The following is a 14584-nucleotide window of genomic DNA, read 5'->3' on the forward strand; positions in this document are numbered from 1 at the left end:
CAGCTGTGTATGTTTCCATGAAATTTGACTAGAGAACAACTTCACCCCGTTCTGCACTCTCTACCTTAGCCTTCTGTGGTCTCTTTCGATGCCAAATAAAATGCTGTGATTTCTGAATGTTTTCGCATTCGGGACATTTTTCTTCAACCCCTTGACCAGAGTGTTCTTTCAGGCGTACTTTAAGTCCAGAAGCGTAAACACGAAGTTGACCCAGCGAGAGCCTGAAATCAATGTCTTTTCTTTTTAAGATAAGGCTGCACTCCTACAAACAACCTTGGACTTCATCTGATAGAGAAAAAAGATGGAATTTGGTTTAGGGATGCCCTGGCATCTCCAAATGCAGCGGGTTTCCTGTTAGGTTCTTCATGTGTCTTTATGTTCTGGAGGAATGTCTAATGTCTTTTTGTTTACTTTCCAAAATGAAGAAAGCCAAGGGGGCAGTGGATGAGAGAGGGTGCAGGATTTTTAATCCTCATGACAGTCCACCTAGAGTCACATAGTGCACGCTTCTGTCCGCACTGGTCACGCGGGCTGCCAGGTACCTGTGCTCATGCCTGCCTCCCCTGCACTGGGGACTCCATGAGAGCAAGGGCATGTTCTTGAAAGCTTCCCTGAAGGTCTCCTCCACACCCAGTTTACTGCCTAGCTCAGAGCTGGTGCTCAAAACATATTTATTGAATGATTCCAAGATGCTTCTAGTTATTAATCAGGAATGTTAAAATCTCTGTTATTTGGACTCCTATCCCAAAGGAAAATGCATAGTGTGATAGTATTACACTAGTTTTAAATATGTGTGTGTGTGTGTGTGTGTGTGCGCGCGCGCACGTATTATTAAAAGAAAGCAAAAAAGGCCAGTTATAGAAACTATAGCTTTCAGTTTCTAGCTCAATGGAGCTAGATGGGAGAACAGATAAATTCAGTAACAAATGCATGTAAAAATGGTAGCTGATAACTGCCTGAGCACTTACTGTACTCCAGAAACGACTGTAAGAGCTCTATGTCTCATATCTCATTTCATCCTCACAGCAACCCTAGGAGGTAGGCTGTTACCATGTTTCTCCCACAGATATGGATTAAATCACTGGCCCACAGCAGTGGTGGGATTTGAACCTGGGCAGTGAGGGCCCAGAGCCCACGTAACCACTAAGTGACTGACTGAGTGGATGAAGTGCATACGGAAGCGATCATTCCCTCAGCACATCGAAAATACAACGGACCCGGCAGCTCTCATTTCTTCTCAGATGATTTGGTTGAAGGCTCTTATGTCCTACATTTTCTGAGTTTTAGAGAAAGTTGGGAAGAAAGATAAGAAAAAGTTACTAGCTTATTAACTGTTTTTCTTCTTGTCCCAATCTGACAGAGCATTTTATTTTTTTAAAAGATTTTATTTATTTGACAAAATGAGAGAGAGAGAGAGAGAGAGAGAGAGCACGTGCAGGGGGAGTGGTAGACAGTGGGAGAGGGAGAAGCAGGCTTCCCAGTGAGCAGGGAGCCTGATGCAGGTCTCGATCCCAGGACCCTGGGATCATGACCTGAGCTGAGGGCAGTGGCTTAACCAACTGAGCCACCCAGGTGTCCCCTGACAGAGCATTTTCTGAATCACTGGTCTAACTGAATTTTATTAACCATTTATATTTCTTAGGGCACACTTCTTTTGAGTTTCTCTGAGCATTTCCCACATAGTACCCAATGGGTTTTCCCACCCTAAAGTGAGGGTGGTAAAGGTAAACATTATCACCACTAGGATGGATAGTAAACTGAGGCATAAGGAGGCAAGGTCCCTTGCCCAAGGTCATGTCAGTCACCAGGGTGGGCAGTGAGCCCTGGCCTTCTGAATCACAGCTTGGTTCCCTGCCCGCTGGTGGCAGAATTTCACGTCCATCGCAAGGCAAGTCTTCAGGTGGCCATGAAAACGAAGATGAGCTGTCTTGTTCTCTTTCAGGTCTGTGGATGGCTCCTGGAAGATCTTGACTTTCTCCTGAGGACACCCTGTTTTCCTGGGTCAGTTCCCTGTCGGAGCATCTCCCCAGCAGACCATGAGCCAGCCAGACCCCTCCTGTCACCCAGATCCCAGCCCTGTACCCCTGTGTGCGGTCTGTGGCCAAGCCCACTCCCCTGAGGAAAACCACTTCTACACCTACACCGAAGATGTGGACGATGACCTCATATGCCACATCTGCCTGCAAGCTTTGCTGGACCCTCTGGACACACCCTGTGGTCACACGTATTGCACCGCGTGCCTCACCAACTTCCTGGTGGAGAAGGACTTCTGCCCCGTGGACCGCAAGCCGCTGGTGCTGCAGCATTGCAAGCGCTCCAGCATCCTTGTCAACAAGCTCCTCAATAAGCTACTGGTGACCTGCCCATTCTCAGACCACTGCACCGAGGTCCTGCAGCGCTGCGACCTGGAGCAGCACTTTCAGACAAGGTAGGGTCTCCTCGTGGGCCTGCCCCGCACAGCTCCATCCTCTCTGGGTGGGACAGCTGGGCTCGTCTGCCCCCTGGAGCAGTGCTATCCTTGGGGATGAGGGCTCTGCGACATGCCTTCTTCTCTGCAGCTGGTAAACGCAAAGGGAACTTTCTAGGTGTGGATTCCTAGGGTTCAGTGTGAGAACACAGCATGAGATAGAGCTGTGGTGTGTGTAGGGATGAGGCGGAGTGGGTTATTTTATGGCGGTAACATACACATAACATAAAATTTGCCACTCGAACCATTTTAAGAGTACAGTTGAGCCCCCTTAAGTCCATTCCCATTGTCATGCAGCCGTTACCACCATCCTTTCTCCAGAACTTTCTTCACCTTCTGGAATTGAAACCATACCTATCAAGCCAAAACTCGTCATTCCCTCCTGTCTGGCCCCTGGTAACCACCATGCTACTTTCTGCTTCTATGAACTTGACTGCTCTAGGAACCTAACAGAAGAGGAATCGTACCATATCTGTCCTTGTATGACTGGCTTATTTCATATGTGTGCATTCTGAAATGTCAGCAATCCTGGAAAGATCTGATGAGGGTCTTTCCCTGGGGCTCATGGTCCCCAGAAGATTTCCTGTCAGGCATTGCTTATCTTTTCTTCAGAAAAAAGAAGTCTCCCGATTTGATTCATGATTATTAAAATGTCCTCTGTATGGGAATTGACAAAGCCCAACTCTTCTTTGAGGAGATGCGAGGTATTGTCAACCAAGTTTTCAATGGAGAAATGTAGACAAGTGTTGTCTTCCAGGGACTTTTCTGCTAGGTTTTTGGGCAAGGTACACAGAGGGGGCAGAGGGATGGTGTGACCACCCCTGCTGGTGGCCAGCACCATGCCCTGCACCTGTCTGCCCCTTATGTTGTCCACTTACATCGTCATGCTCCTGGGCATCCTCAGTGGATGATCTCTGGACAGCCCTGATCTCATTGCCCATGAGACATTCTCTTAGAACATTCAAGGTGCGTAAGAGAGGGTGAACAGTAATACCATAATTATTCATAAGAGGAAATGTGGAAACTAGTGTTTACCTTGGTTCCTGTCATGACAAGGGCAAGAGGTAGGTGCAGGTATTTTTTTCTAAAGGTCACATACCTTACGTTGTGAATCTGAGTCTTTGTTTGTTAGGACAGGCAGATTCTCTGACATGGGAGTTTGCATCCAGGCCAGTGGCCAGCTGTAAGGCGTAGCACTTATTATCCATGCTAATTATGTCCGTGAACTTACTTTTCGCCCCCAGGATATTGAATGAAAGGCATCTAACTCAAGTTTGTGGGTTGCCTCTGACTCTCTGTTGTTGGCATCTAAACTAGGGTACCTCTCTTCTCATTGCCCAGAAGGAGGTCTGGCCAGAGGATAAGGGGGTGAGGGAGTCCCTTTGTGACCTTTGCTGGAAGTTTGGCCCAGCATGGGGAGGCACTCTCTACAGGAAAGTAGGTCTGGGGCAGGTCAAAGGACTAAGGCAGGGGCCTCACTGGCTAGGGAGGTGAGGAGCGGTGGAGAACAAAGGCCCTGGTAGAGCTCCCTGTACCCAACACAGTCCCTGCTCCCAACATTTGAATCCTCTACCTTTGTTATGGGAGCTGTATGAGTTTCCCATTGTTGCTGTAGCAAATGATCACAACTCAGGGATTGCAAATCACATACATGGGTTATTTTATAGTTGAGAGGGTTAGAAGTCCCATCAAGGCTTTGGGAGGGCTGATTCCCTCTGGCTCTAGGATAGAATTCCCTTCTTTTCCTTACTGCGCTCCTGGAGGCTGCCTGCCTTCCCTGGCTTGTGGCCTCATTCCCCATCTTCAAAGCCAGCAGCATACAATCTTCCAGTCTCTGCCTGTCTGTCTGTCTGTCTCTGTCTCTAGGTCTCTCTCTTTCTGTTTGTCAATCTCTTTGCTTCTCTCTATCTCTTGCTCTCTCTCTCTCTCTCTCTTTTTTTTTAAAGATTTTATTTATTTATTTGACAGAGAGAGATCACAAGTAGGCAGAGAGGCAGGCAGAGAGAGGAAGGGAAGCAGGCCCCCTGCTGAACAGAGAGCCCGATGTGGGACTTGATCCCAGGACCCTGAGATCATGACCTGAGCCGAAGGCAGCGGCTTAACCCACTGAGCCAACCAGGCACCCCTCTTTTTTTTTTTTTTGGAAAAGATTTTATTTATTATTTGAGAGAGAGAGCACGAGTTGGGTAAGAGGGAGATGCAGACTCCATACCTAGCAGGGAGCCCAACATGGGGCTGGATCCCGAGACTCTGGGATCATGACCTGAGCTGAAGGAAGATGCCCAACCAACTTTTTGTTTGTCTCTGTCTCTCTCTCATTCTCTCATCTCTGTTTCCATCATCATATCTCTCTCTGTGATTCTGGCCTTCCTGCCGCACACTTGGTAATTACATTGGACCCAGATGGATAATCTATATCATTTCCTCATCTGAAGATCCTTGATTTAGTCATATCTGCAAAGTCCCTTTTGCCCAGTAAGGTGACATGTCCACAGGCTCTTGGGATTAGGAGGTGGCCATCTGTTGGGGCAGGCATTGTTCTGCCTGCTACAGGAGCTCCACAGGGGAGGGATGAGAGAAGGGAGAGCAAAGGAAAGAAATGGGAGTGGTCTCTGGAGACAATGTGAACACAGCGGCTCCTCCTCATCTCCTCATCAAGAACTGATTGAAGCCCAGATTACCAAAAACTAGGGATAAGATGGCATATGGATCGGAGGGCAAGTTCGCAACAGAAGTGGTGCAGAAAAAGGGCCAGGAAGAAGCAGTTGGGGTCCTCGGGGGTCTCCAAGAGAGAGAGGACACTGGCTCCCTCAGCTGCCCAGAGTGGGAAGGTCATTCACCCACCCACACAGGCGCTATGGCCCACACACCTCAAGGAAGCCCAGGGAAAAGTCTGGATGAATCCTCAGCTGATAATGATATGCACAATTGAAAAACAGCAGTGAGGAAAGAACCCAAAACTAATTGAAATCACCTCTTCACACCGAGGCCTCAGAGTTTTTCACAGGCACCCAGCAGCAGCTCCCTGTGGAGGGGAAAACTCCCACGTAAGGGAGCTGTGGGCCTCAACACCCGCTCTTGGTCTGCCCCACACATCAGCTTCCTAAGTAGGTTGAAACCAACATTTCCAAAAATATGTTGTATATATTAGTCATCAAATGCTTAATATACCCTCTCCTCCCTTCTGCCCTGTGGGCATTTGATTGGCAACAATTCGAAACTTGGAGCTCATCCAGGACCTGACTCTGGAGCCCTGTTAGGTGTTTGGGCCAACAACTGGGCCAGTGGACCATCTCTTTCCCTATCCCTCAGAACGGGTATGAATATTAAATTCTTGGGACTCTGGAGTCCCTTTAACTGGGAACCACCAAGAGGTAAGCAGGAAGCAAGTATTTTCCTTACGTTTCTATAAGAGACCTTCAGGTTGGTAGCCACAAGTACCAGAGCATGGTCATGCATTTGTACTAGAAGATAGCTTTCTCTGTAAATTTTGCATCTCAGTTTCAGAATTTAAAATGGAATGGATTTTTAAAAATATTATTGGCTTGTGGCATTGGAATGAATAGAAACTGGGCAGGCTCAGGGTTGATCTAGCAAAGAGACTTAAATACCATTCCGGTTGAAGATGACCGTGTGACCTATGTGCATCCACACGCTCTTCCAGTGGGTCCCAGCACCCGAACAGTCCTAGACTTCCTGGGGAACTGCAGATATAGCTTTCTCCACCTGTAGAATGGGAACTTATTTCAGTTGAGTTCTTTGAATACAAAGCTCTTCAGAAGTGAATCACATTCAGAATGTTGTCATTGTCCCTCTAGGTAAGATGTGGTAGAGAACCAACTTTCGCCTCGGCTGAGTTCTCTGTTTATGACTCGTCCATAGGTCCATGCTCAGCCTAACCTTTCACTTGACCCCAAGAGGCAGGCAGCATCACATCTTTAAACAAATGGTGCCTGTTTTCTCCAGAATTCATGTCGTTTGTAAACATTGTTGTAAACATTGTTATCTGGCCACTTGAGACCCTGAGTTGAATGTAAATCCTTAGGACAACTATTCCTGACTTCAGATGAGAGGGTTCTTCCAGGAGAGTAAGCCTGAGCACATGAGCTAATGTTTAGAATCTTCTGGCTACTTCCATTGATCTCTGTCCTCTTAGATGCCTGTGGACTCCCATCGCATGGGTCTCCTGCAAAGAACTCCCATGCGGGTGATAGGCTTGTTGAGTCCAGAGACAGACAGCCTTCTTATCCAAAGGTCATTGCCAGGAGACATGGCAGAGCTTCTCTAGGGGCCAGTCCCATGCATCTCTCTTGGCCCAGAGCAGGGAGAGGATGTGTGGGAGGAAAGCCTTCACTTCCTTGCTCCTCAGTGGGAGCTGCCTGAAGCTCAAGGCTACATGAGTCTTGTGTAATAGCATCATGACATATGTAATATTTAATAAGGATCTACAATAGGCCCGGCCCAGAACGAAAGAAGCATCTATACATGCCATGATTTCTACCCCTGAGGAAATGACATTTGAAGTGGAGAAGTTGACATCTTACGCACATTGAATTGTTTCATAAGATAAGTCCCTTTGCCCTTCAGTTTCTATTTTATGGAAGATAATAACTAGGGGAGATAATAAAGCTGACACTTAAGCTACACTTGAGCAGGAATAAAGAGTTCATGGTTTGGTGTTCTGAAAACAGCCCTGAATGAAAATGTGTATAATTGGCCCAAGATACACCTGACTGAAGGCTCCTTGGGTTTGGTTTGGTTTGGTTTGGTTTGGTTTCATTTAATTAACTTCACTCCCCAAGTCCTGGGAGTTTCTTCTCCAAAAACCTGCCCCAGACCTTTCTTGACCTGAACTCCCAGGAGGTTGCCCCTTTCGTTAGTGTGTTCTGTACAACACAGACTCAGTAACCACCTGTAGTGTAGGGAGAATTCTGCTGCCAGAGGAAAGGTCTAGGGGAGCATTGCCCTCTAGAAAGAAGGGGAGGTTACAAGTCTTGTTGGTCACATTAGCCAGGCTCCACATTTCCCCATAACTGTGTTTTGACATACATTCTTCAAGTGACATTCCAATCCTGAACCCAACTCTTTCCTGGTTCCTAGCTGGCTGAGAGCTGCTCTTGGCACTCTCCTGGGCACAGAAGAAATGAGGCAGTTGTCCTGCCTTGCCTTCTCGGAGAACCTTTGAATTTCTATCATGCTCCAAGGAATTTGTTAAAGAAACAACATTCTTTGGGGCACTCATGCCCTGAAATCTTCCATACCCTTTTCCTTTCTTCATGGACATTTGTTATCCATCTGTATGAATGCTTGACCCCTGCCCTGGCTCTTGGCCCATTTGAAGTCCTGAAGTCCTTTTGTTTTGTTTTGTTTTGTTTTGCTAATTTGCTTCTGATCAAGAAAGATTTGTCCAAAGTTGACTCGTGAACCAAGTTGAATTCTAGTTCCTTCAACAAATACTTATTGAGCGTCTACTGTGTTCTAGGCACTGTGGGGAGGATACAGTGCAGAACAAGATCAGTAGAACTCCTGCCTTCAAGGAGTTCCCTGTTTAGTGAAAAGAGACAAGAAAACAGGAGGTTATGGATGATATCTGAGATGACATTTAAGGTTAGATAGAAGTTAGGCAAAGTGTACAAGGTTTAGGGTTAGGGCAATTTACTGGCAATGTTGCAACAGAATACTGCCATTTGAAGGTGGGATTCTATCCCCAGGGAATTGTATTAGGATTACTTCTAATGGAAGATATTAGAAAATTCAAATTATATTGGTTTAATTTTGCGAAAGTTTCGTTTTTCTTATATAACAGAATGTATAGGGGTAGGAAGTCCATGACTAGTATGATGTTATCATGATGCCATCAGGAGGAACCCAGGCTCTTTCTGCTTTGCAGATTAGCTTTCATCCTCAATTTTGTCACCTATTGGTCCCAAAATGGCTGGTCAAACTCCAGCATCATATCTAAGTTCCAGGCAGAAATAAGTTCCGGGTAGGAAGAACTGGCAGGAAGAGCAAATCAACACTGTGCAAATTGAGACTTTTGCTTTAAAAACTTTCTGGGAGGCCTTACCCACTAATTCCTGCTTCTACCTCATTGTTCAGTATTGTGTTATATGACCTCCCATCTGTGAGAGAGGCTAAGGCGCATTACCACCGTGAACTAAACCTAGTTTCTGTTCAAAAGAAGAAGAGAAGATCAGATCTTGGGTGGGTAACCCACAGTTTTTGCAGGAGTGACATAAGCAGCAACAACAAAACAATTCCTTCATTTTCATGTTGCACTCATATCCCTTAACGAATTTAATGCAAGGAGGTAAAAGGACAAGCATCCTTCTTTTGTCATCGAGACATGGAGAGGCACTCTGACATACCCAACATTATCAGAAATACAATCTAGCACACTGTGAAACTCACAGCCTTTTTTTAGACACCATGCTCTTCCTGAGCCATGATCTATCCAGCAGATCCTGGACTCTGGAGAAGAGCATGTCCCAGGACTCCATGAAACTCCATACTCAGGAAAAGGCTGTAACATTTCACGTCCCGAACGGCACAGGAGGAAAGAAGAGAAAAACAAAGCCTCCTGGAGATTGGCGCTGAGCTCCCGGCTGGGCTCATTCACTGTTGCGAGTGGTTATTATTCATTATTATCATTAATAATAACAATTTTTATAACTAGAGCTGACACTCATTGAGCCTTATGCTTTTAATAGGCATCATCTCTTTCCACCTTCCTAACAATGCTGTAAGCGCTATTAGTATATTCTTTTTCTCACAGAGGAAGAGACAGCGGTTCAGAGAGGTTAAACAACATGCCCAGCATCACACAGCTAGTACGCGGGAGACCTAGGCTAGGGGTCAAAGTCATCTGACTCCAGCAGCTAAATACCCAACCTCACTTCCTTCGTACTGTTCCTTCGCTGTACTTCCTGTTCACCCGCCCTGACTCACTCTTACATACCAGGCTTACAGGGAATGGAATTTAAATGAGAGCCTCAACGAGACTGTAAATGAATACATGTCATGCTTTATCAGGATGGCTTATCTCTGACCAAAATCGAGGCAGTTAAACCCGGACGTTCTGAGGTTCTACTGTGCTTACGCTCTTTCAGCCCTGCTTCAGGTAAACGCACGGCTCTGAGGCCAAATTCCTGTCTGCTGCTGCTCACCACAGCGGGTCTCACCTCACTGACTTCTCCCTGGTCTTCGACCCGGCCAGTCGAGTTTGCTGGAATTGCTTGGGTGTGTTAGCCGAACTATCCCTTTAAGCCATTTCTGTTAAGATTGAGGCCTTGAGCCACAAAGACCCAAATGGATCCTAGCCCTCTTTTTGTTTAAAAAAAAAAAAAAAGATGTTACTTATTTGTCTGTCAGATGGAGAGAGAGTGCACAAGCAGGGGGAGCAGGGCACAGAAGGAGAAGCAGGCTCCCCGCTGAGTAAGGAGCCAATGTGGGACCCAATCCCAGGACCCTGGGATCATGACCTGAGCCAGAGGCAGATGCTTAACTGACTGAGCCACCCAGGTGTCCCAGATTCTAGTGCTCTTGAAGATGGGGGAGAAGGCGGGGAGTCCCGGGAGCTTCTGGGGTATCACAGAGCTTAGGCATGCAAAGAAATCCTAATGGGACAAAGACTGAGTGTCTCCATAAAGGGAGTTGTCTTTTCTCAATTAGAAATGCATAACAGAGGCTGCAGATCTGTGTCTAACGGGTCAGGCATGAAGGGAGCTCCACTTCAGAGAGGAGGCACCTACCTTCGGGGGATTACATGGACTACCCAGCCTCCTACAGCTGGTACCAGAGCTTAGTTCAGCCTCTCAGGGGAGGAAGAGGAACAGAGAGACTTCTCTTCATGTAGAACCGGAACCGGAACCTGAACCTGGTTCCGGCAGAAGTCCAGGTGTGTCTATCACGGCTCTCCGCTATTCTCAAAGAGAGCGACTCAGCCATAACCTTGTAAAGGGCCAGTTGTCCAAGTGAAAAGAGAAGCTGTCACTTCTCTTAAGGGCTGCCAGTGTCGTCAGGACAGGGACAGGTAAAACATCCTAAAGGCATGTTCTAAATATACACTCGGGGACAGAGTCGGTTCGCGTTTAACCCTCCTCTGTCTCAAAATCTGGAGACTCACTTCAAGCTCTGATCTCCAGGCTGTGTGCCAGGATGCTAATTTCTTACAGTGTCTTCCTCTAGCAAAGCAGGGGACAGCTTTTGATGCTTTGCCTAGCCACACTGTGGGGTGTGAACGTGTCATGCCCGTGCCCTCTCCCCACGCAGCTCAGCTTCCAGTCCATCTGCTCCCGGCCGGTGATGTCAATGTACCAGCTGCTTCCCAAGAACCAGTCGGCATCCTGCAGGAGGGGCAGGTCCCTTTCCCGGGCATCAGCCTGCTTGCTCTCAGCCGAGCCCTCTTGCCAACCATGGTGGGTCCCTCGGGGCTCCTGTCTCCCCATCTGAGAAGCAGAGGGCACAACCCTCTTCCAGGCCTGTGATTTTTCAGCGTGGCTCCATCCCAGGGTTCCACATACCATGCCTACTCTCTGCTGACTGTGGGGAGATGGCCAGGCTTGTATCAGGGAACTGAGCTGGGCTGGGCCCCTACAGCTGACAGAGTGAAGGTGGCCGGGAAGAAAGCAGTCTCCTGGTCGGAAAAATGAAGGCGCTTCTGCTGCTGGTCCTGCCCTGGCTCAGCCCTGCCAACTACATTGACAATGTGGGCAACCTGCATTTCCTGTGCTCAGAACTGTGAGTCCCGCGATCACGCTGCCTGCCTGTGTGTGTGTGTCGGGTGTGTTGGGGGTAGAACTGGACTCCGTTCCCTGGCTGGTATGTCTGTTTATAGGAATCAGTCCCACATGAGCTAGATGCACTTAACAAAGCACCCAGCCAGCCAGCAGTCTCAAGCGGCATGCTTAGGTCTGTAACTTACCAAAGGAAAAAAAAACAAAAAAAAACAAAAAAAAACAAACCACCATCTTATGGATGCCTTGCTTTCCCAGCGAGGCATTTTCTTCCTGCTTCTGTGCCAATGCTGCATTTTGTTTGGTTTGTTGTTTTTTTTGTTTTGTTTTTTGGTACCCGACTTTTTCTCAATAAATGTGTCTTCTCTCCCTTCCATAAATAGAACCAAAGAGCAATTAAGAACCAGGCTTGCAGACACAGATCTGCAGCCTCTGTCGTGCATTTCTAGTTGAGAGAAGACAACTCCCTTTATGGAGACATTCAGTCTTCGTACCTGAAAACACGGACAGCATCAGCACAGCAGAGCGATCGCCCTGTGTGTAAAAAATAAATAAATAAGTAATAGACGTCCGCTGGAGTTTGGGGTTTGACCATTTGCAAACGTATGGGCGAGCCGAAAAAACTGCACAGCGAGCCCCCACATCCTATCACGTCGGTCGCGCGATGACTGCTTTGCCACGTTTGCTTCGGAGAGTCTTTTATTCAGGTGGTTTGGAGTAAATGGCAGTCACAACCTTTTGCCCCCAAATACTTCACTGTGCCTCTTGAAGAAATACAGACATTTTCCTACATGACCGATGTCCATTTTATAAGAGGAAATTACTCACACACCCAAACTCGACCGTGATGTTTTTCTGACTCCTTTTGTTAGTGAGCCTGACAAGAGGATTGCCGGTGAATGTGAACCATTTCTGGCCAAGGGCTGAGATGTGAAACCATTTCTGACCAAGGGCTGAGATTTCCTAGGGGCTGCTGTAGTGGTGACTGCATGTTTGGTAGGTTAAAGCAGAGATGTGAAAAGCTCAGGATGAGGTTGACCTGCTCAGATAGAGGTAACCCACCCCCGCCCCCGCCCCTGAGTGTGTGGTGATAACCAGGACCTCTTTTGTAATTAGCCAGACTAGCCAATGTGTATAGCATAGTAGATGCTCAATAAATTCTTGATAAACAGAGGAGAGAATAAAGGAGTTAGGTCCTTGGAGACACACGATTCCTTCTGAAGACCCTGCACTTCAGGATTAGCTGGTTCCATCTTTTTGGACTGTAACCCCAGTCCTCAGATAAGAAGGCTCAAAGGCGAAGTATGTAGGTTGAGCCCGAACAGTGAACATCTTTGGGGTAATAATGGCATATGGAAGCTTTTCTAGAGAAATATACAAGGGCAAGCTCCTTGGGATTGTGGCAAGTCTCCTTCTTCTCCTTTGATGGTGTCTCTGAAGTCAGGTGCCACAGCGCCCCTCCTCAGTACCCTCGTCCCCACCTGTTGTCCTTCTTGGCCACTGCATTCCTTTCCTATGGACTGCTGTAGTGGTGACTGCATGTTTGGTAGGTTAAAGCAGCAGAAATCTCTTCTCTCTCAGTTCTGGAAGCCAGGGCCTTGAAATCAAGATGCGGGCAGGGCCCCACTCCCCAAGAAATCTGTCAGGGAGAATCTTCCCATTTCTGGTGGCTGCAGGCACATCTTGGCTCCTGGCCGCATTGTTCTAATCTCTGCTTTCGTCACCATATGACCTCCCACTTATGTCCTTTCCAATTCTGTCTTTTCCTCTGCTTATAAGGACACTTGGCATTGGATTTAGGGTCTACCTGCATCATCCAGGATGATTTCCTCTTAAGATGTTTAACTGAATTACATCTTTTTCTAAGTAAGGTCATGTTTACAAGCTCCAGGTGGACATCTTTTGGGGACCCACCACTCAACTCACTGTAGGCGCTCCTGAGCCTCTCCATTAAGTTACTTACAGTTTTACAGCCTCATTAAAGGAAGGCTCTTCACACTGGCCTATCAGGTTTCTTTGCTACAAGTACGTGAATGGAGGCAACTTTTATGTTGAGTGACTGGACCCAAGCAGGCCATTCTTTCCAAGATGTGATGCAATCCAAGAAGCCTAATGCCAGGAAATTGCCAGAATGGTGTTCCCAGACTAATTTGCCAGAACTTTCTGGAAGCTTCCAGTCACTGGGCATGACTGATGAAAGAATTCTGTGTAACTATTACCTGAAGCTACTAGTGTGATAATGAACTACTCGGTAAATTAATGACACGTTTCAGGTACTATGGTGGTGTTTGAGAAATGCAGATGGTAAAAAAATTGGTATGGTACCAATCCTCAAGAAGCTGACAATCCAACTGAGAAGATGAAATTTATATAGTTCAGAAATATTAGCAGTGAGCCAAGGCATAAGGGGAAATAATACATTATATGTTAATTAAAAGTAATTTAAAAAGAAAAGTAGGGTAGGCAAGAGGTTGAGAGGAAGTGGAGTTTGCCCATTTCCATGAAATTGGTCAGGGAAAGCTTCTAGGGAAGTTGGAAGTTTGAGCTGGATTTTGAAGTCATTAGGGAAAAAGTAGGCAGAATCACAGATGGGAAGAGAAAGCACTTCAGGCAGGGTAAAGGCCACTCACAGAGGTTGCCAAGTGGCTGTGGTTGTCACCAAAGCTTTGAGAAATGACTGCTGGATCCCTTCACTGTTCTTGGAAGCTAGGGCCATGGGATGATGGCTGCATGTTCCTGAGTTGAAGAGATACTTCTCTCACTACCCTAGACCACTGGGATCTTGAAAGCATGCAGAGCTGTGTCACTGGAAAGGGCTAGGAAGCCACACTTCCTCCTGCCCACCCTCCCTTCGTCTGAGCTTTGGCACCTTGGCCTTGGGTGAGGTTGTCCTGTGTCCGCCATGCTCCCAGCTACAGAGACCTTCCTGGATTTTCCTTCCTCTTTAAGGCAAAGGTTCTCTCAGTCTGGGTCCTGTTCCTCAGAGCCCAGCTGGAAAATTGGAACTAACCCCATAAAAAGTGTCAGTTATATGGGTTAGCCTGGGGCCACAAACCCAAATGCATATAGGAACCAGGAAGGAGTTCTTTAAGTATGTGAATCATTCAGGTGTAAGACAAAAGGAACTGGTGAGGCCTCTGAACAACAGCAGTGTGTGTGTGCGTGTGTGTAATTCAAATGTTTTTAGATATTACATATAGTTGAATATATATTATTATATATGTATATGATCTGCATGATACATATTATAGAAGATATGTATAGTGTCTAAAAGCATTCAAATTCAATTTAAAACAGCTGCAACACTCCAGCAGATCACTTCTGTCTGCCCAGCTGGGCCTCAGAGTCAACCGTTTATGACCATGGGCATCTCGAACTTTAA

At 46.9% G+C, this 14584-nt stretch overlaps 1 protein-coding gene across 4 annotated transcripts in view; it reads left to right on the forward strand.

Moving 5' to 3' along the window:
- LNX1 (ligand of numb-protein X 1) overlaps window positions 1–14584 on the forward strand; it is a 179135-nt gene that overhangs the window by 73094 nt on the left and 91457 nt on the right. For 3 of the 4 annotated variants that reach the window (XM_059161205.1, XM_059161212.1, XM_059161222.1), the window contains one exon: window positions 1943–2428. In XM_059161205.1, coding sequence (XP_059017188.1) covers window positions 2037–2428 — 392 coding nt within the window. In that variant the 5' untranslated portion in view covers window positions 1943–2036. Of the gene's footprint in view, window positions 1–1942; window positions 2429–10808; window positions 11207–14584 lie in introns of those variants that run through there. The other variant, XM_059161230.1, reaches the window with a different exon arrangement.

This window comes from Mustela lutreola, chromosome 1 (genome assembly GCF_030435805.1).
Source record: "Mustela lutreola isolate mMusLut2 chromosome 1, mMusLut2.pri, whole genome shotgun sequence".
Classification (NCBI taxonomy): Eukaryota; Metazoa; Chordata; class Mammalia; order Carnivora; family Mustelidae; genus Mustela; species Mustela lutreola.